Source organism: Acomys minous (genome assembly GCF_964271855.1).
Source record: "Acomys minous genome assembly, chromosome: 1".
Lineage (NCBI taxonomy): Eukaryota > Metazoa > Chordata > Mammalia > Rodentia > Muridae > Acomys > Acomys minous.
This window is the reverse complement of record NC_140483.1, coordinates 173,265,772-173,288,452: the sequence shown is the minus strand read 5'-3', so window position 1 is coordinate 173,288,452 and position 22,681 is coordinate 173,265,772. Positions and strand designations below refer to the sequence as shown.

At 44.9% G+C, this 22,681-nt stretch overlaps 1 protein-coding gene across 2 annotated transcripts in view; it reads right to left on the bottom strand.

Annotated features, from left to right (window-relative positions):
* Nucleotides 1-20,169, bottom strand: part of SNAPC3 (small nuclear RNA activating complex polypeptide 3) — a 45,710-nt gene extending 25,541 nt beyond the window's left edge. For both annotated transcript variants that reach the window (XM_084777830.1, XM_084777831.1), the window contains exons 1-5: nucleotides 19,822-20,169; nucleotides 19,058-19,135; nucleotides 12,627-12,711; nucleotides 6,317-6,421; nucleotides 4,232-4,381 (exon numbers count right to left, since the gene is read on the bottom strand). In XM_084777830.1, the coding sequence (XP_084633956.1) occupies nucleotides 4,232-4,381; nucleotides 6,317-6,421; nucleotides 12,627-12,711; nucleotides 19,058-19,135; nucleotides 19,822-20,123 (720 nt within the window). In that variant the 5' untranslated portion in view covers nucleotides 20,124-20,169. The remainder of the gene's footprint in view (nucleotides 1-4,231; nucleotides 4,382-6,316; nucleotides 6,422-12,626; nucleotides 12,712-19,057; nucleotides 19,136-19,821) is intronic.
* Nucleotides 20,170-22,681: the final 2,512 nt, after the last annotated feature.

Here is a 22,681-nt window from a genome sequence, read left to right as displayed (position 1 = left end):
TAGCAGGCACACGTAGTCTCAGCCCTGAAGCTCTGAGTCACACTACCAGACTGTAGGAGATGGCCACAGTCCTCACTACACACGTCACCCAGCCCTCAGGGCCTGCTGTAGAGTTAGGAGCCAGTGTACTTAATGTCCTGTCAGGACACAGACCTGTCCTTTAGTGTGTATGGTCCTTCAGCACTCTCAACTGTAAGTTAAGGTCTAAAAAAAAGGTTCAAGGGCCATCTAGGGAGACTGCTGCCACGCCTGAGGGAATGAGCTGACCCCTGGGCCCTCAGGTAGATGGGGAGAGCCCATTCTTGGTAGACAGGCAGTTTTGTTCATCATTTAACACTTGTGTCAAACTCCAGAAGCTTCTTTACAAAGAAAACTCTACAAGACCAAAAATGGTTTCCACCCCATGTCACCTGCTAATAACTTCCTGCTGTGCGAACAAGCAGCAGATGGGCACTTTTAGTGGCTCCCACATGCAATCCCAGCACTTGCCCTTGAGGAGTCGAAGCAGAACCACAGGTTGCAAGCCAGCCTGGGCGGTGCCAGAAGAAACGGATGTATTTGATACTTGACTGGAAACTACTAGCACTGTTTACATGTTTGTTTTAAAAATAACAGTTCCAGCTGGTCCTGGTGGCAACACGCCTTTAATCCCAGCACTCGGGAGGCAGAGGCAGGCGGATCGCTGAGTTCGAGGCCAGCCTGGTCTACAGAGTGAGTCCAAGACAGGCAAGGCTACACAAGGAAACCTTGTCTTGAAAAACAAACAAAAAAGTTCCATTCTAAAACAATTTAAATAAAAACCCAAACACTGGCAACCCTTTTCTGCTTAAAAGCACACTCACAGTGACTGAGCAGCCCAGCCCCCACAGCACACTGACTGACAGTGACTGGGCAGCCCAGCCCCCACAGCACTGACAGTGACTGAGTAGCCCAGCCCCCACAGCACACTGACTGACAGTGACTGAGCAGCCCAGCCCCCACAGCACTGACAGTGACTGAGTAGCCCAGCCCCCACAGCACACTGACTGACAGTGACTGGGCAGCCCAGCCCCCACAGCACTGACAGTGACTGAGTAGCCCAGCCCCCACAGCACACTGACTGACAGTGACTGAGCAGCCCAGCCCCCACAGCACTGACAGTGACTGAGTAGCCCAGCCCCCACAGCACACTGACTGACAGTGACTGAGCAGCCCAGCCCCCACAGCACACTGACTGACAGTGACTGGGCAGCCCAGCCCCCACAGCACTGACAGTGACTGAGCAGCCCAGCCCCCACAGCACTGACAGTGACTGAGCTGCCCAGCCCCCACAGGAGCTGTCCATGATGGCAAGGGGATACATGCTGTGGAAGCAACAAAAACATCACAACTCAAGGACTTATTTTCACTTTTCTTTTCGGTATAATGGTCTTTTTTTTTTTTTTTTTTTTTGGTTTTTTGAGACAGGGTTTCTCTCTGTAGCCTTGGTTGTCCTGGACTCGCTTTGTAGAACAGGCTGGCCTCGAACTCACAGCAATCCGCCTGCCTCTGCCTCCCGAGTGCTGGGATTAAAGGCGTGCACCACCACGCCCGGCTCGGTATAATGGTCTTAATACAGGAAATAATTTTGTGAAAAAGCTGAGAACTATTGCACATTGGTAATGAATACATGAGGTTCATTAAACCATTCTCTGTATTGATTATACATTTGAAATTTTTCCAAAAGAAACCTTACAGATGGGAAAAAACCCAGTAACTACTGTAAAATACAAATGTCAATGAAATAGTCTTTCTAAGGCTCATAAATCATAAGGATGTTAGGCTCAAGCTGGATGGGGGTGCACACCTGTAATCCCAGCACTCACTGGTCATAAGCAGGCAGATCTCTGAATTCTAGGCCAGCCTGGTCTACATAGTGAGTTCAGGATAGCCATGGCTATGTAGAGAGATCCTGTCTCAAAAAACCAACCAAAATCAAAGCCCAGTAACAATAACAAGATTTTAGGTTCACTTAATACCTCATTTATAGGCATTTACCCTTCTAAATGCTTTTAACATCATAAAAATAAATTTCTAAAACACTGCTGAAAATCAAGCAAAGATACATTCCTGAACAGATGACATCCCACACAGCCCTGTGCTAAAAGTCTGCTGGTGAATTTTAATCAAACTATTCAGTGCGATTCACAAAATAAAGCCATCCACAGCAGCACTCAGAGCTGCTACACAGGGCTACACAGAGAAACCCTGTCTGGAAAACCAAAAATAATGTGACAATTTCTTTCCAAGGCCAGCATATACTGGGCACATTGGCATGGATGTGCGCAGTGATCACTCTTATTTCAGTAGGCAGACAGATGTGTGACTATCATTAAATTAAGACAATAGGGAGCTAGAGAGATGGCTGAGTGGCTACGTGTACTTGCTGCCCTTGCAGAGGAACTCAGGGACGCACACAAGCATCTGTTGACTCTAATTCCCGGGGATCTGATGCCCTCTTCTGGCCTCCTTGGGCACTGCATAATGTGGTACCCAGACACACATGTAGGTAAAATACTATACAAATAAATTTTTAAAAATTTAAATAAGACAATAAACTATTAATCCCTGCTTAGAAAACTGAAGGCTTTAGCAGCAAAGTACAAACACTATAAAACTGGGTAAGCCTGTTGACTAGGAATGGCTGCCAGATCTGACACAAACTGCTCTGACCAATGCTGATAAGTTACCACAAACTAACTTTTCTGTTTTTAAGGAAAAGATCTCTAGATAGCCCTGGTTGTCCTGAAACTCGTTATGTAGACCAGGCTGGCCTTGAATTCACAGAAATCTGCCTGCCTCTGCCTCCTGAGTGCTGGGATTAAAAGTGTGCACTACCATGTCCAGCCCACATTAAATTAATTTACTTATTTTTATACCTTCTTTCCCTCCCCCGCTCCCCAGACAGCCTTGGCTGTCCTAGACTTGCTTTGTAGACCAGGCCAGTATCAAACTCACAGCAATCCACCTGCCTCTGCCATACCTTTTTTTTTTTTTTTGGTGGCGTTAAGAAAGCTTACATGGGGCTCAAAGGGGCTGGGGAGATGGTTCAGAGGTTAAAAGCACTGTCTGTTTTTCCAAAGGTCCTGAGTTCAAGTCCCAGCAACCACATGGTGGCTTACACAGGACTCAAAAATCAAAGAACTAAAAATGTACACAGCTGAGGGAGAAAGGAGATTGAGGGGTTTTTTGTTTGTTTTATTTTTTGAGACAGGGTTTCTCTGTGTAGCCTTGGCTGTCCTGGCCTCACTCTGTAGACCAGGCTGGCCTCGAACTCACAGCAATCGCCTGTCTCTGCCTCTTGAGTGCTGGGATTAAAGGCGTGGGCCACCACGCCTGGCAGGAGGTTGACTTTTGATTCTTTTCCAAGTTCTACCTTCAGCCTACTCATTTCAGATGTCTGCATAGATACCTTCTCCATAGTGGGCATGTAAATCCAGAGTCCTCTACCAAGGCTGCACCAAGTAACGGAAGCAGAGCAGTCTTCTCTGTCTTGAGAGTCAACAGGGTCAGGTCGGTCTGTTTGCTCACGTAAAGACTCACTTCTGAAAATGGTTTAGCAGCTGGCCTGATACTTAGCTCCTCTCCAAGAGGTACTGAGGCACTTCTGTCTCACAAAGCGTGCCATTGCCAGGAAACACCAAAAAAGATGAACTCTGCACCATCTCCCTGTCTTGTCCTGGCCTGTACTCATTAGTCCTACAAGCAGTGAAGGGGGACAAATGACGAAGGCTCTTGGCCAACTCCAAACTTTTCCTGGATGTAGTTAGGGTGGACTGAAAAAATCTTACAGCATTTTAAACGGGAAAGAATGAAGAACAAAGTCAACTCAACAATAAGGCTGGGGCTATAACTCAGTGGGGGAGTGTTTGGCTTCATTCCTAGAACCCAAAAACAAATAATAAGGAAGCTACAGCGAAGTCAGGCAAAGGAAAAGGAAAGGAAAGCAGCTGGTCAGTCAGCTAGCTAGACGGTCAGGGTTAGCTCGGGAGGAGAGTATCATAGGACAGCTGTAAATGGTGAAACGTGAGGAAGTGAGCAAAGAATACCACCTCTGAAGAGCTCTAGGGATCGCAGAAGAGACCTGGACAAGGAGAACACACATTCAACATTCATGACCCTGCTGGAGCAATTACTATTTCCTGTGCTATTACTTTCTTCTTTCTTTTATTTTATTTTTCTTCAAAAAAGGGAAAGGGAAAGGTCATCTTACCTTGCTGATGTGCTCAGGGGCTTGGTCTGGAGTGTTGCTGAATTCTCCACCAATCTGGAGGTCACTGACACAGCAAATTGAATCTCTCAGTTCCGTGAGCTTCTGACTGCCCAATACTAGCATCGTCTGGTATGGTTTGTGTTCTTTGTGCTGAAGTCAAACAGTAAAATAGTGTTCAGTTTAAAAACCAGTTAACAGCCTACGGTTGGGGGTGGCATACGCCTTTAATCCCAGCCCTCAGGAAGCACAGGCAGGTGGATCTCTTTTAAGTTCAAGGCCAGCCTGGTCTACAGTGAGTTCCAGGACAGCCAGGGCCACACAGAGAAACCGTGTCTTGAAAACAAATAAACAAAAACTAGTTAACCACATTTTGTATATGAGTGCTCTATCTGCATGTACACCTGCATCCCAGAAGAGGGCATCAGATCCCAGTATAAATGCTGTGAGCCAACATATGGTTGCTAAGAATTGAACTCAGGACCTCTGGAAGAGCAGACAGTGCTCTTAACCACTGAGTCATCTCTCCAGCCCCCTCTTTTTTTTTTTTTTTTTTTTGAGACTGGGTTTCTATGTTTTAGCCCTGGCTGTCCTGTAACTCTCTCTGTAGATCAGGCCGGCCTTGAACTCACAGAGATCTGTCTGCCTCTGCCTCCTCATCCAGCAGCAATGTCTTTTGAATTTTCTTGGAGGTTCACTTGGACTTCAAGTGCTACCTACATCATTGAAGGTAGCAACCTACAGCCTATCCCAAGTTATAAACCCAAAAGATTTATTTATTTATTTATTCATTTATTTATTTATTTGGTTTTTCGAGACAGGGTTTCTCTGTGTAGTCTTGGCTGTCCAGGACTAGCTTTGTAGACCAGACTGCCCTCGAACTCACAGTGATCTGCCTGCCTCTGCCTCCCGAGTGCTGGGATTAAAGGCATGTGCCACTACACCCTGCCCATGATGTGTTTTTAAATTTATTTTTACTTTTAATACTGTGAGTGCCTGTGTTTCCATGTGTGAGTGTGTGCACGTGAGTGCAGTTGTCTGAGGAGGAGCATGCTGGAAAAGCAGGTGGTTGTGAGCCACCTGATATGTGTGCTGGGAACTAAACTCTGGTCCTCTCCAAGACTGGGACTTGCTGTTAACTGCTGAGCTGTCTCTCCTGGCCCTGAGCTTGGGTTTTGACAGATTAGAGACCTGCAGGTGCTTCCTGTTTGTGGTTTGCGCTGTGAGCCCTCGGCTACCTGCTGCCTCTACTTCACTATCAGAGACTATCACTCTCTGGAACTGTAAGGCCAAACAAGCCCTTCCTTCTCTGAATTGCCTCGGTCGGTCAGTCCTGGTCGTTTCTTCAGCAACAGAAGAGAAATTAGCACTGGGTAGGTATCCTTAACTTGTTCATCTTAGGCATTTGCAGCAAGGAGGAACTTCCCTAGATTCTCAACTGATGAACAAAATTCATTCCACTCCTCTAAAAATATACTATTTATCAAAAGCCAACCAAATAAACCAAAAACCCCTCACTACTTCACAGAATCTGAATCACTATGGAGGTGTAGACGCATGTTCAGCTGCTTCTATTGCAAAATCATTACACGTTCCAGTGTTACAAGTAAAACCATTGCTTAAAAGATGTAAATTTAACTTTTTACATTTGTTAGAACATTTCTTACTAAAACTAAGAACTCACAGATGCATCCTGTCGGTTCTAAAAACTAAGATACAGTCAGGCTGTATGTGTTAACATTTATTTTCTTTTTTCTTTTTTTTCTTTTGGTTTTTCGAGACAGGGTTTCTCTGTGTAGTCTTGGCTGTCCTGGACTCACTTTGTAGTCCAGGCTGGCCTCGAACTCACAGCGATCCGCCTGCCTCCGCCTCCCGAGTGCTGGGATTAAAGGCGTGAGCCACCACGCCCAGCAACATTTATTTTCAAACCTGAGTTTGGACTTCAAATAATTAAACGCTTTGTCAAAAGCTCCTTTTGGGAACTGGTGGTGTCTCGTGATAGAGTGCCTGCCTAGTATACTTGGGGCCCTAGGTTTCACCCCAATCCTCAAAGTTACTCAGCCATGAGAACCAGGTTTCACTACTGACCTTATTAAATATAACAGGGTATAAGATGTTCACAGACAGGATCAGCTCCCCTTCTTTAATCATGTCTGCTGCATTTTCAGGTTTTTTTCCTAGTGCATGAGATTCCTGAAAAGACAACAAGACCTTGAAATCAGCCACTGTAACTCAGTCTAGAGGCAGAGAGCAGCCGAGCTGTCAGTGAGGGCTGCTCAACCCTGATGCAAGTGAGCAATGGTCAGGAGGGCGGCCTCTCTGCCTCGCCCCGCCCTCTCTCCTCACATCTAAGTAAAAGTCTACTGAATAAAAGCAAATAAAATTAGATGCTAAGCCAGCTGTTATAAATATGGTCAGTGGGGAAAAAAAAAAGTCAGTGAACTCATAGAAACCAGTTACCTAAGGAAATACCTTCCTCAAGTGACTGAACAGCAGATTCTCATCAGAAAACAAGACAAGACACAAGTCAGATGACACACTCCAAACCACGAAAGTCAAGAGTTACCTAGACTCCTATATCTAGCAAAACCATCCACCGGGAATGAAGGAAATATGAAGACACAGGTATGCCGAAGCTGACAAGGACCAGCAGCAGCAGCCCCTCTTCAGATGGACTGAAAAGGCAAGAACGTGAGGCCTCACACATAAGATAACCACTAAAAAGATCCCTTCAATGTCTGCCGGAAAGGAAGGAGGCGGGGATCAAATCGGCATCTAAAGGAAATACTGGAAGAACAAAGGAACAAAGCCACCCAAAGTGCTGAGTGCTGGACGGAAGCCCTTTCTTACCAGGAACCAGCGCAGCTGCAGATGGAGGGCACTCCCCTATCCAAAGAGCTATGCTGTCTACTGAAGAGCATTTCTGATATAAAGACACAAACAGGCTGAAAGTAAGAGGATAGAAGATATTCCATGCAAATTGTAAAAAACAAAAAATTCTTTTGTAGGATGTGGTTTTACTGTCAGACAAAGCAGGCTCTAAGTTAAGATTATGAGGCAAAGAAGGGTATTTATATGTTGACAAAAGTGCCATACAGCTGGGCGTGGTGGCGCACGCCTTTAATGCCAGCACTCGGGAGGCTGAGGCAGGTGGGTTGCTGTCAGTTCGAGGCCAGCCTGGTCTACAAAGTGAGTCTAGGACAGCCAAGGCTACACAGAGAAACCCTGTCTCAAAAAACAAACAAAAAACCAAGCAAACAAAAAGGTGCCAAAGAGCAGTGAGTCATACAAAACATACAGTGAACAAAAGGATCCTAAATTATATGCAAAAGCTGATGGAGTTAAAAAAAAAACCTAAATAATTCTGGACTTGGATATTTTACTTACAATAATGAATTCAGGACTGACTAGGCAGTGGGAGGACTGAACACTGTCACATATGTAAGCAGCCTCTCCACCTAGAGGTGGCCTTCTCAGGCCTACAGGACAGACCAGCAACTAGACTTAGGAACTAAAATCACACATGCATGGTGGCACATGTCTGTTACCCCGACAATGTGGGGACAATAAAGACTGGGGAAGAAAGACTTTAAAGTTTGAAGCCAGCCTGGGCTATGCAGGGAGATCCTTCTCAGAAATGAAATAAGGGGCTGGAGAGGCGGCTCAGAGGCTCAGAGTGTGTACTGCTCCTGTGGAGGACCTGAGTTTGGGGTTGCCGCACCCATGAATGGGAGCTTACAACTGCCTACCAATCTAGCTCCAGGGAATCCAATGTCCCCTTCTGGCCTCCATGGGTACTGCACTCACGGTCAGAGAGCCACACTCAGCGCATACACAATCGAAATTAAAACAATGCAACACAACAACAACAACAAAAACCCATTTGTGAAACAAACAACGAGTCATAGAAAAAATAACAAGGGATGTTAAAAACACAGTGAGATAGTGAAAAAGCAAACATACTAAATACACTTAAGAGAGGAGGAAGAGCTATGGTTTTTAAAGAAAGGCAGTTTATACCTGAAACAACTACACGTGAAACAACTGTGTTAAGAACTTAAAAAAGGGGGTGCTGGAGAGACAGCTCAGAGGTTAAGAACACAGCTTGCTCTTCCAAAGGTCCTGAGTTCAATTCCCAGCAACCACACAGTGGCTCACAACCATTTGTAATGATTCCCTCTTCTGGTGTGCATGAAAACAGAGTATTCAAATACATTAAATAAATAAATAAATAGTTTTAAAAGAAAAGAAATGAAAGAAAGCAGAAGGCTGTTGGGATGGCTCAGTGGGCAAAGGCATTATCCCTGAAGGCAGACAACCTTGCTGCTGAGTGCAAACACCAGCTAGGCAGAAAGGGAGAGATTCTGGAAGGTCCTAAAAAGAAAGCCAACTCTGGGCTACAGTCTTTGGCTGAAGGTATTTTAGTTGCTTCATCATATGTGACCAAATCAAGATGGTAATTGGAGTGAGACATCCTCATCCCTGAGCACTGGGGGGTCTAACCCATGGCCTTGGTCACGGTGGCAAACAAAGTCTAGAGCAAATCTGTCTCTCTGTTCCTTTCCTGACTGCTCACAACAGGGATCATGTGGCACTCAATGCTGAGAGACCAGTTAGTGTCTCCTGCTTCCCAAAAAAGAAACATGGGAGGCGGGGGAATGGATGGATGGTGTTTATACCACTGATTTAGCCACATAAAACTCATCTTGTTGTCTTTTCTGAAGCTGCTACTTCTAAAGTGTCTTATCATCTTTGTATCAGGTAATCTTGAACAGCTTCCAAGTAACACTTACAATGTTGTATTTTAACACTTACAATGTTATATTATTTTGAGTGCCAGTGGCATGGTACAGGCCTTGAATCCCAGCACAGAGGAGACAAAGGTGGGCAGATCTCCAGTTCAAGACCAATCTGCTCTACATAGCAAGTTCCAGGCTAGCCAGAGATGCACAGTGAGACCCTGAGGTCTTAGTAAAACAGAAACCAGCACATGTGTACACAATGTCTATGTAATCTGGAAACCATGCTTTTGGGGAAAGGGATGCCTTAATCCACCTGGTTGCTATGAACGTAAGAATGAAGGGTAACCCTCACTTTATAGCACATATTAAAATGAACTCAAACTGGGGTTGGGAAAATGGCTTAGCAGTTCAGACATTTGCTGCTTTTGTAGAGGACCAGGGTTTGGTTCCCAGTATCCACACCCCTTTAACTCCAGTTTCAGGGGACTAGCACCCGCTCTGGCCTCCATGGGCACCAAGCACTCAGGTGCTCTACAAACCTCCATGCAGGCAAATACAGAAACATAAAAATTTTTAAAAATTAAATAATAAAATAAAAATAATCCAAATGAATCAAAGACCTAACCAACAGACTAAAACTCTAACTCTACAGAGAAAACAAAGAGGACAATCTTCATCGCACTGCTTAGTAATATTTCCTAAATATTACAAAAGTGAGTAAACAAAAAATTTGATATTCTTGACATTATCAAATTTTAAAACTCGGCAACATCAAAAGAGTAAAACAGACAATCTGCAGAATGAGAGAAAATCTTTTCACATTATAAGTACAGTAAAGCTCTAGCACTCAAGGTACCTGACAAAAAGACAGTGCATTCTAACTGGTAAAAAATAGATGTTTTTCAAAGAAAATATACAAATGACGAATAGTTAAATTAAAAGATGCTTAGCATCACTAACCACTAGGAAAATACAAGATGAGATAAATGAACATAATACATGCATTGAAAAAGATCTGCAGAACCTGAAGTTTCACAAATTACTATTGGGGATAGAGAATGCCGCTTCTAACGGAAGACAATAGACTTAATGCAGAATTATCACATGCCCATAAAGTTTTAAATAGTCATCATAGTGTCTGAAATTCTACCCCAGATATATCACAAAAAGAACTGAAAATAGAGACAAAACTGACTTATACTCCAATATTCACAGTAACAATAATTCATAATAACCAAAAGGTGGAAACAACTTAAAAAGTAAAATGTTGTATATCCTTGTAACAGCAGAGTTCACTGGGGACAGGAAGGAAGTCTGAACACAAGCCAAAACATGGATGAGCCCTTCAACTCTATGTTAAACAAGCCATATAAAAAGAAAAATTCCACTCATATGAGGTATAGAGAATAGCAGTTTCATACAGACAGAACACAGACCAGAAGCTTATATTCCTTATTGGATACAGAATTTGTTTGGGATAACAAAAAAAAAAAAAAAAAAAAAAAAAAAAAAAAAAATCACTGTGAATGTACTTAATGGGCAGTGGTTTTTGTTTTGTTCTGTTTGAGACAGGGTCTTACTGGATAGCCCTGGCTAGGCTAGAACTTACTCCTGAATGCTGGGTTTAAAAGTGAGCACTACCACATTTGTCTTTAAACATTTGTGTGTGTGTGTGTGTGTGTGTGTGTGTGTGTGTGTGTGTGTGTGTGTGTGTGTTGAGACATAGAGCTGAGCGACTGCCATGCTGGTGGCCATGGGTCCCTATGCCGGTGGCCGTGGGTCCCTATGGGCAGTCGCAGCCCAGCTGCTTCAACTTCGTGAAGATGGGCTTAGTCATGAGTTGTGCTATGGGCATGGTGGCCAGGGCCCTGTTCGGCACCTTCTGTCTCAGGATGGGATACGGGGTCAGGAGACGATGGGCAGCACTGGGAAAACCATGATGCTGAGTGATGGCACCTTCGGTGCACTGACGGCCATTGGATGCTCATCAGCACACTGGTTTCGGTTTCTCTCTCTCTCTCTCTCTCTCTCTCTCTCTCTCTCTCTCTCTCTCTCTCTCTCTCTCTCGTTTTTCAAGACAGGGTTTCTCTGTGCAGCCTTGGTTGTCCTGGACTAACTTAGTAGACCAGGCTAGTCTCACAGCGATCCGCCTGCCTCTGCCTCCCAAGTGCTGGGATTAAAGGCGTGCGCCACCATGCCCGGCTTGTATTACATTTCCTTTTATTGTTATGTGTATGGGTGTTTTGCCTGCGTGCCTGTCTTTGTATATGTACATGCAGTGCCCACAGAGGCCAGAAGAGGGCAACAGTTGTTCCCTTCCTGCCCCCCACTGGCATTATTACCCACTGTTCGGCATCACATGGGTGCAAGCAATCAAACCTGGATCCTCTGGAAGGGCAGTCAGTGCTTTTAACTGCTGAGCCATCTCTCTATCCCAAATTTTTATTACATCTTACTTGTGCACGCATATGCCAGAACATGCCACAGCGAGAGAGTGGAGAAGTCAGAGGGCAACTTTTGGGAATCAATCCTTTTTCTCTACCATATGGGTTCTGGGGAGCTAAGATATCGTTGGGCTCCGCAGCAGGCATTTTTGTCCATAATGCCATCGTGCTGGTCCCAGTGTTACTTTACCGAACCCTTGAAATAGGGGAAAAGGTTTTCATATTATTAATTTTTAACATATTTTTTTAAATTCATTGCTATGTATTTAATGTATATGATCCTGGGTTTCATCAGGGTATTTTCAACCCAGCTAATGTTGGCTGAATGTACGTTGAATGTATTCCATTGCCATAGCCTACCCTCCCGGGGCCTTGCTATGCAGAAGAGGCTAGAATGGAACTCGCAGGGACCCTTCCTGTCCATCTTCGGAATGTTGAGATTACAGGCATTCAGAAGGAAGCCAGGCAAAGGGTATTTTGCTATGGACTTCTACCACAGGGTAGAAGAGGGCAAAGTCAACAGCTGCCCAGAGTGTTGGCATGCCTGCTTCTGAGGAAGAGCATGTCTACTGGCTCCTAAGTCCTCAACTTTCCCTTTCACTTTGTCTTAGAGATTAGGCATGAAGCAATCACGAATATGGTTTAAGAAGCTGGGTGTGTGGGCTGGGTGTGGTGGCGCATGCCGTTAATCCCAGCACTCGAGAGGCAGAAGTAGGTGGGTTGCTGTGAGTTCGAGGCCAGCTTGGTCTATAAAGCAAGTCCAGGACAGTCAGGGTTACACAGAGAAACCCTGTCTCGGGAAAACAAACAAACAAACAAACAAACAAAAACACAAAAAACAAGGTGGGGACGGGGGAAAGGGCGTGTGGTAGTGCATGGCGTTAATCCCTGCACTTAGGAGATAGAGGCAAGTGAATCTCTGAGAATTTAAGGTTAGCCTGGTCTACATGAAGTTCAGGAAATCTTCCCCACTCCCAAAAGAATACGGTTAAAGTAAAATCAGAAGTGAAACAAAAAAGTTCCAGGAACAGGCTAGTAAACAGGCATAAAGTTGGTCTAATCCTGACAGTACAACTAAACCAAAACCAAAAGCCAGCCAGAGAGCTAAAGGAGTCCAGTGGGTGGTCCCTTCAGTCCTTGGGTAGTCTCTCCAACTAGCTCGGCCCCTAACACACTGTTTCATAGCAGAGAGCAGTGGAAGGGGAGACTTACCATCTCATAAGCAAACGTTTCTTGTCTACAGGCCCGGTCTATCGTGATGTTTTCTTCCCGGTAGTCCAAGAGTCCCTTCCTAACACTGACACAGACAGATGAAAATAAGATGTCAGCATGCTTTCCAGAATATTTATTATTATTACATATACAGTGCTCTGCCTGCATGTACACCTTCACGCCAGAAGAGGGCATCAGATCACATCATAGATGGTTGTGAGCCACCTTGTGGTTGCTGGGAACTGAATTCATGACCTCTGGAAGAGCAGTCAGTACTCTTAACCTCTGAGCCATCTTACCAGCCCCCTAATTTTTATTTTTTGTGTGTGAGTGCCTGCATGTATGTGTATGCACCACATGTGTATCTGGTGCCTACAGAAAGCATAAGAGGACATTAGATCCCTTGGAACCTGAGTTACAGACTTGTGAGCGCCTATGTAGGTTTTTGGAACTGAACCCAGGTCCTGTGTAAGAGCAGCAAGTGCTTTTAGCCACTGAGTCATCTCTTGGCTTTAACATATTAATATTTAACATTTCTTGTTGTTTGAGCAGGGCTAAAAAATCAACCTCAAAATTTTGTATATTCTGGACAAGCAATCTCCCAAGTTAAACTAACCAGCCTCAACCTTTGAACTTATTTGAGACTTAAATGATAAAAACAGCACTAGGACTATACTCCTTCCAGCTCCCCCAAGCTTCCTCCTCCTAGTGTCTTCTGGGGTCACAAAATCATGAGGAGGAGTTAACACCAGCACAATGGTTATTAGCTGCAGATGTTTTCCAGATCACACACAACCTTGGATTTAGAGCTTTCCTTCTTTTTTAAAAAAATTTATTTATTTATCATATATGCACAGTGTTTTGCCTACATGTATACCAGAAGAGAGCACCAGATCTCATTATAGATGGTTGAGCCACCATGTGGTTGCTGGGAATTGAACTCAGGACCTCCAGAAAAGCAGTTCGCGCTCTTAACTGCTGAGCCATCTCTCCAACCCAAGAGCTTTCTTTTACCCTGTTCCAGATTCCTACCTAGGATGCTACAAGGCACTGACTATTTTCCCTTTGTCTCTAGGCCTGTTAGTTTCTCAGTCTCATCCTTCACGGTCCTGACACTGTAGAAGAGCGCACACGAGCCCTTACAGACCGCCCGTTAACTTGGGTGATTTCAGTGTCCTTGTGACTTGGAGTAAGCAGCATCTTGTTGAGCCAGTTTATAAAACTGATGGCATCCTTGTTGGAGCAGCCCACCCCAGAACCTGGTGTTAAGGTCATGTTTGCATCAGGTCAGTTCTGTCTGCCAAGTGCCTCCATTGGAACAATACTTTATTTTCTCTGAAATGGATAAAGGTTTGGAGGGAGGTACTTTGAGACAATGCAAATACTGCTTCTTCACAGGGGAATTTTAGCACTTATTTGATACCCTCCCAACACCATTCGCTGTGGTATATGGTTACTGGTAACCCCCCGCCCCCACTGGAATTTTATTTATTTATTTATTTTTGGTTTTTTTTCGAGACAGGGTTTCTCTGTGTATCCTTGGCTGTCCTAGACTCACTTTGTACACCAGGCTGGCCTCGAACTCACAGCGATCCGCCTGCCTCTGCCTCCCGAGTGCTGGGATTAAAGGCTTGTGCCACTATGCCCGGCTTGGAATTTTATTGTGGAATAACCTGTCTCTACTCCTTAGCTCATTTCTGCTTACAGACTCCACTCACACTCATTTTATGCCAGGGTTAACATCTACTATCATTTGTGCTCACACTGCTCTAGTTTTAGTCATACAGAGCTCCAACCGTGCAACAGCCTCTCATCTCTTACTCTCTGTGGCAGGGAAGGAATGTGGCACAGTGTTATGACTGCTAGTTACTGCTTCTAAGCCTTTCAGCGAGACAGGCAGACTCCTATGTGTCTGTTAAGCCGTGCATGTACAAACACCTGTATTTTCAGTGCCCTTGTTCTGTATTTAAGATCATTAGTTCACATGGATATTTTCTGTTTGTTTTTCGAGACAGGGTTTCTCTGTGTGTTAGATCGAGCTCTCCTGGACTCACTTTGTTAGACCAGGCTGGCTTTGACCTCACAGAGAGCCACCTGCCTCTACCTCCCAAGTGCTGGGATTAAAGGCGTGTTGCCACCACCATGCCTGGCTACATGAGCATGTAGTTGACATTGGGTGTCATTCTTTATCAAGCTCCATCTTTCATTTTATTATAATTGATTAATCAACTAATTGATTCATTGTGATAGGGTCTTACTATACATAGCTCTGCTAGGCCAGAACTTGTAGACCATGTTGGTCTTGAACTTGGAGATCTACCTGCCCCTACCTCCTCAATGCTAGAATTAAAGACATACAATACCACACCACGTTTTGCCTTGTTATTATTTTATTTTATGTATATGAGTGTTTTGCCTCCATATCTGTATATCACATGAGTACATGGTGCTCACAAAAGCCAAAAGAGAGCATTAGCTCTCCGAGAATGAAGTGACAGATGGCTGTGAAACAACATGTGGGTGCTGGGAATCGAACCCAGGTCCTCTGGAAGAGCAGCCAGTGTTCTTAACCACTGAGCCACCTTTCTATTGTACTGCCCTCAAGTCCCCATGGCTCTGCTTTACCCGCACTGCCCCTTTTAACATGTGTGCTAGGGGTCCAACTCAGTCTCCGTGCAGGCACTTTCCCAATTGAGCCAGCTCTGAAGCCTTCTATTTGGATACTTCTAGTCCCCAAACAAAATGCATCTGTTCCCAGTGAGAAGGGTGGCTGAGGACTGGCACCTATTATCTGTGCAGGTCCAGTTATCACGAGAATCAGTTTCTGAGCTGCTACCCTACAGTCCGGGATAAATACTAACGGCGAGATGTTCTTCTTCCTTCAGCCTTACATCATCACCAATGTGCGGACTCAGAATGGTTCTCTGCATCCTCCTCAGCACTGATGTACATTTGTAAAACACATGGGCTCACTTGCTGGGCTTGGTATCCTATTTTGGGATTATGTACTCAGAGAAAATACACTTCCTTTGTTGACAAGTGAGAGAGAGAGAGAGAGAGAGAGAGAGAGAGAGAGAGAGAGAGAGAAAGCCAAAGGACAATTTCTGGTGTTATTCCTCAGGACCAATCAACTTTTTAAATTTTATTTTATTTTCTGAGACAGGGTTTCTCTGTGTAGCTCTGGCTGTCCTAGAACTCACTATGTAGACCAAACTGGTCTTGAACTCACAGGGATCCCCCTGCCTCTGCCTCCCAAGTGCATTAAAGGCGTGTCACCACCTCCACCCTGCTTTATTTATTTATTTATTTATTTTTGGATGTGGTCTCACTAGACCAGGGTGGCCTACTACTCATGGTCTCTGTCTTACCCTCAAGCACAGGGTTATAGATGTGAGCCACCATATTCAGCTTGCAAAATATTTGTAATAGCTTAAGTACATACAATAGGAGAGTAGTTGACACACTATGGGAAATCCACACAGTGGAATAAATGATGAAGGATGAATCAATGACTTCCAAGACATACTAATGAACCAAGAAAGCAAAGCCACACAGCTTGGAAGAAAGGTAAGCTGGGTACAAACTAACCTTCACATTTTGGGGGGGAGGGTAATGGGCACTCATTAACTGTGTAAATACAGGACAGTGGAAAGACCTTGTATTATATGCAGCACATGAGGGAAGGCTTTGCTTCCTGGTCTGACTTGCTAAATCAGCAGAATCCTAAGGTGACACAGCTTCTCCCGTGTCAATACCCAGTTCCCGCAGTGCACTGCAGGCCATAGCACCTGGTGGCCAGTGGCTTTTCTCATCACCTGCTTCCCTGAGCAGCTTTTCCTGGCACTCAGATTTCCACCACAGTGAACAGCACACTAGCTGAAATTGTTGAGCTAAAGGTAATGAAGGCACTCATGGTATTAACCATTTCCTCTCGTACTGCAGAGGGTACAGCCTTCTGTTAAAGTAGTTAAGTACTGGGGGCTGGTGCTCAGCGGTTGTGAACACTGGCTGCTCTTCCAGAGGACCAATGTTCAATTCCCAGCATCCATGTGGCAGCTCACAACTGTCTGTACCTCCAGTTCCAGGGGATCTGGCACCCTCACACACACACAAAATACTACAGGAAATAAATCTAGCCAGGTGCTGGGGGTGGCACACACCTTTAATTCCAACACTAAGCACTCCAGAAGTGGAGGCAGGCGGATCTTCGAGGGCAGCCTGATCTGCAGAGCAGATCTACAGAGCTACAGAGACACTCATGAAAACTAAAAGAAAAAAAAAAAAGCAGTCTTTGGGCTGGAGAGATGGCTCAGTGGTTAAGAGCACTGCCTGTTCTTCCAAAGGACCAGGGTTCAATTCCCAGCACCCACATGGCAGTTCACAACTGTCTGTAACTCCAAGATCTGATACCCTCACATCAATGCACATAAATTAAAAATTAAATAAGAAATATTTTTTAAAAAGCAGTCTTTAACAAAATACCTTAAGTACTAAAGATAAGTTCTTTAGTTATAAGGAGGATGGGATCTAGCAAGAATCAATTTCTAACATCTTTTTTCCCTCTTCAATGCTCAAGTACGACAAAAACTTTCCTCATTAGGAAAGGAAAACAGGGTGGCAAAACTTGTAATTAAGGGATTGTAGATTTCTTTTTTTAAACAGACAGCCTGGAACTCACATACGTAAACCAGGTTGGCCTTGTCCTATGGCAGTGGTCACTCCTGTCTCCCAAAGGCTGGGATTACAAATGTGAGCTACCACCCTGGCTAGATTTTTGTTTTTATTTTTATGTTATATTGACAGAGGAAAGGAGTTTTAGGGAAAGACAAGCATAGGTTTAGATTTAAGGCTTTTGCAAAAAATCCAACATTTTACAAGATCATCAGGATTAATTTGTGAAGTTTTAAATACAGTAGTTTTACACATATACACACACTCACACACTCTCACACACACACACACACACACACACACACACATGCAAACAATAGAAAGAAGCAGCAATGACCCACTATGGCCGAGGCTGTGTAAAACTAGAGGGCCACAAAGCAGAAGTCATCAATTTCTAATATTACCATAGAATAACGGTGCTCAAAATGAGTTAAGCAGGCTAAAGTGGATCTGTAATCAGTGTTATGCAATCTGCCAAATGAAGGTAGGCACTTATTAACTTTTACAAGTTGACTGCATTTTTATGTCTGAATTTTGAAATAATAAAACTTTGGGCTTCAGCTGGGTGTGGTGACCCACACCTTTGATCCCAGCTCTCAGGAGGCAGAGGCCAGAAGAGGCAGGCAGATCACTGTGAGTTTGAGGCCAGCCTGGTCTACAAAGTTAAGTCCAGGACAGCCAGGGTTACACAGAGAAATCTTACCTCAAAAAACTAAAATAAATAAACTAATTAATTAATTAATGGGCTTCAACTATGTTAGCATTTTGTTAGTATTTAGTTTTTCTTCATTTTTATTAATTTATTGTTATTATGTTTAAGAAGATTATTGCTATTATCACCATTATTATTTTATTATATTTGAGACAGGGTCTCACACTTAGTTCAAGCTGGCCTGGAACTTAAGTCTGACCTTGAATTCATGGTGATTTGGTTGCCTCAGCCTCCCTGACTGCAACTATGAGCCACCACCCCAGAGTTAGGAATTCATTTTTATAGTATTTTACAAGTAGAATGACTCCCTCAAAGATTAAAAATTAAGAAACAAAGCAATAGGTGCATGTTTCTTTTCTTTTCTTTTTTTTTTTTAGATATCATGTAGCCCTGGTAGACATGGAACTCAGTATGCAGAAGACCAGGGCGGCTTCAAGCTCGGAGACACACCTGTCCCTGCCTCCCTGGGATTAAAGGTGTGTGTTGCCATTCCTAGGCACAACTGGCTCCTTACCAGGAGTATTTTGATAAACACTATCTGAGTATTCAGCTCACACCCCAAATCTAAGCAGATCAAATTTGAATACGTATTGGATATTAGAGATCTTGTATCCTTAATTTTTTTTTTCTTAAATGTAAGAATATCACCCCAATTACGCAGAAAGGTGCTTTTGGAGCTAAACACTGATGGGTAAATTATCATGGTATCTGCAATGTACAGAACGGAATAGCCAGAAGAAAAAGCACACAACTGTACCCTACACTCAGGGAACTAAAGCAAGAAAGTCTAAATGTTCCCAATGTTTAAAAACCAAACCAAACAACAACAACAGCAACAGATCAATCATCGCTGAACTCGCTCTTTATCAGAGGCTAACCCCTAAGCACCAAGCTTCCTGACTCAGCCTGTGGAGAACAATACTATACTTTCCAAAGTAAAATAATAAAAAAATGTTCAGATAAATGGGAGAAGAGCTAACAGTGTAGTGTAGTTTAGTGGGAGGCCAGCACCAGAACCAACAAAATAGCATAAAACCAAAACTCATACCATAAAGTCACTAGGTCAGTGTTCTCTGGGATGACTTCCGGGTCCTCACCATCTTCCAGGCATCTCAGTTTATCAAGGCTTAGAAAGAGGGAGGGGTCGGGAGAGGGAGAAAGGAAAAGCAACATTTTATGATCTGCCATGCATTTCTCAACAGCGGGTCAGACCTTGTCCTAAATACATCACTGAGTAATTAAGAAGTCTTAGGAAATCCAGCAGGCGGCTCAAAGGAGGCTAGAATGTAAGACAATGGGTTTAGTGCCAATACGTTCTACTGAAAAGGCTTTGTGTTCATTTGAGGACAGCCAATACTGTCAAAAGGACCGTTACAAGTTAGTTTTATATTTCTACCCCTGCATAAGGTACTTTTGAGGAAAATTAAGTAATAACATATACACGAAGAGCACTAGAGGCCACGGTTAATCGTGGCTTTAACACGGCTCTGATTAAATCTCCTCCATCCTTACGCACTTCCATTGTCTAAATGTCAACGACAGATACACGGACCGCTGTTACTTCAACAAGCGCCTTAAAAGATCAGAGAGCGGAAAAGTCTTTTATGCAGCTGTACTGTCCGGTTACAGGATCCAACCAAAGAAAAGTGCTTTGGGACTCTAGGGCTCTTCTAGTCTTCCGGAAGCGGTTTGGGGGAGGGGAGGGGTGTGAAGGTTAAGTCACTGGCCCTAGCCTGGAAGGGTCCCGGGGGAGCGCGAGGGCGAGATTGCACCCTGCCAGACCCACGCTGAGCCCCGAAGTCGCGCACTCACCCGCACACGGCCCTCAGCTCTGCTGCTGCCTCCAGACTGCAGCCCAGATCCCCCGCAACCGCAGCATCCTCCAAGGCGTTGTTGGACGCTCCTCCGTGCGCCGGCGGAGGGGCTGCCTGCGGTTCGCTCAGCGACAGATCCCTGGCCCCCAGCCGGCCGCGCCACAGGTCCCCAAAGGCGCCCACATGGAACACGCGCGTGTGCAGCTCGGGTAGCTCGTACTCTGGAAAGCTGCTATGGCTCACACTAGGGGCTGGATGCTGCGGGACACCCTCACCGCCGCCCTGCAGGCCCTCCGCCATGTCAGCCACGATCCCTTCCGGCAAAAGCTGTGGAGCGGGCGTCACCGGGCGTGACGGGATTTGTAGTTGCGTGCGGCTCCGGGGCGGCGGGCGGTGGCGCGAGCCTTGCTTTTAAAAAAACTACATTTCCCGGCAGGCTGGCCACCGCCTGGGCGCGGCTCGGTCGCTGGGGGCAGGGCTGGGTGCATTGTTCTCTCGGCTTGTCCGAGGGAGGTGCAGCTTCTTAAGTGCAGAGCTGGCCGGGTCTGGGACCCATAATTATCTAAAGACTCAATCACTGGGGGCTCTCTCATACCTTTCTCTGCCCTGGTTCATTGGGGCGGGACTTTGGTTCACTGGTTGTTGCGAGCTTTGCTGCTGCTCCTCCCGTCCTGGAGCTAGAGAGTCTGGAGGGCAGGGACCATAGGCACTGGGACCCATTGGTCCAGAATCTTCAGAAAGGCCTCCTGTGCATTTGTATGTGTGCCTTGCTGTATACATGCACAATAGAACTTACGAGACGTTGGTTATACACCACACATGGTTCTTCTTAGCCATAATGTATAATTTTAAAACTAACCCCTAAGCGGGCATGGTGGCACATACCTTTGTGCCCAGCACTCACAAAGCAGAGGCAGGCTGATCGCTGTGAGTTCGAGGCCAGCCTGGTCTACAAAGTGAGTCCAGGACAGCCAAGGCTACATGGAGAAACCATTAACTAGGAAATCGAAGAAGCTTGAAACCCAGTGAGCCTAGATGCTTCTGAGGCTTTGCCATCTCTCAGCTGTTCGAAAGATCATAACAGGGTGCGCAGATCAATTCCTGGCTTGTATGGTTGTCCTGTGACATGTAGTGTATAATTCACCCATGTGAGCTATCCCTTCGGTGGCTTTTAGTATATTCACAGTGGGTCAACTGATAGTTTTGAGAACGTTTTCACCACTCCCGAAAAGGTAGTCTTTTGCTTTTAGTTATGACTCCCAATTTTTCCAGTTTCAGCCAAAAACTTACAGGCTTTGTGTCTGTAAAGGTTTGCCATCTGGGATTTTTGAAATAGAATCTTACTGTGTAGTCCAGGCTATCCTTGGATTTATACTGAACAGCTTGCTTCTGCCTTCTGAGTCCTGGCATTAAAGGTGTGTCCAACCCAGTTTATTCTCTGCATTTAATATAAATATAATCATGTGCGATCTTTATAGTGGGTTTCTGTAATTGTGTATAATATTTTCACTTTGCAACAAGTTCTGGTACTTTATTCCTTTTTGGTTGAATTCAATTGCAGTGCATGGATATCACACATTTTGCTTATTGAAACTGTCATTGGGTGGGCTGTGATACAGCTCAACTGATAGAATACTTAACTCTCATGCATAAAGTCCTGGGATCAATCCCTAGCACACGTAAACCCAATGTGATGGCACATGCCTGGAAGGCAGGAGGATCAGAAGTTCAAGGTCATTTACAGCTTCTAGGGAGTTTGAAGCAAGGCAGGTTGGGATACATGAACTCCTGTCTCCAAAACAAAAGCAGGTCTGGAGAGGTGGCTCAGAGGCTAAAGAGCTCCGACTGCTCTTCCAGGAGGACCTGGTTCAGTTGCCAGCACCTACATGAAGCTCTCCACAGTCTGTAACTCCAGTTCCACGGCTTCTGATGTCCTCTTCTGGCCACTTTGGGGACCAGGCATGCAAGTAACGTACAGGTAATACAGGCAAAACACCCAGACACGTTAAGAAAAAGAAAAGGAGCCTAGCATGGTGGCACATGCCTTTAATGACACTCCGGAGGCAGAGGCAGGAGGATCGCTGTGAGTTCGAGGCCAGCCTGGTTTATACAAAGTGAGTCTAGGACAGCCAAGGCTACATAGAGAATCCTTGTCTCGAAAAACAAAAAAGAGAAGAAAAAGAAAAAAGAAAAAGAAATGTCAAGACGTGTTCAACTAAACAAAACATCAAGGGGATAGAAAGATGGCTCAGCAGTTAAGGATATTTGTTGCTCTACCAGAGGACCCTGGTTCAGTTCCCAGCACCCATGTGCAATGTGGAACCCTACTTTTTAAGGTCTAAGTCTGTGGTTTCTGGGTAGCCTCTGAGCTCAGTATAAAAATGACAGACTCTTTTTTTTTTTCAGTTGGGTCCGCGCTCTTTGCCTGATCTGGGGGACCCTAGATCCCCTAAGGGTCACATAGCCCCCGAGAAGATTACAGGCTGGACTCTTTCCTGATAAGAAATCTGTTCAGCAAGCACCTGGAAACACCCACCCAACGCTAATAAGATGTCTTGGTGTCTTGGTTTCAACCAATGACCTTTTAACTGTACCTAGAGAGTCTCTCTCACCCACGGGATAATTAACTGCTGCTTTTCCTTAGGACTATTTTGTTTCTTGTAGAGTAAATATCCTGGCATTCCCTAGCCCCAGCGAATCAGCCACATTTACCCTCAAACTCCTCCCCGCTGCCCAGGGTTTATAAAATCCCTGATCTGCGAATAAAGGTTGGCTTGCTCTCTTATTCTACTCCTTCACCATGACCAGCTGAGACTCATTTATTCTTTTTTGAGACAGAGTTTCTCTGTGTAGCCTTG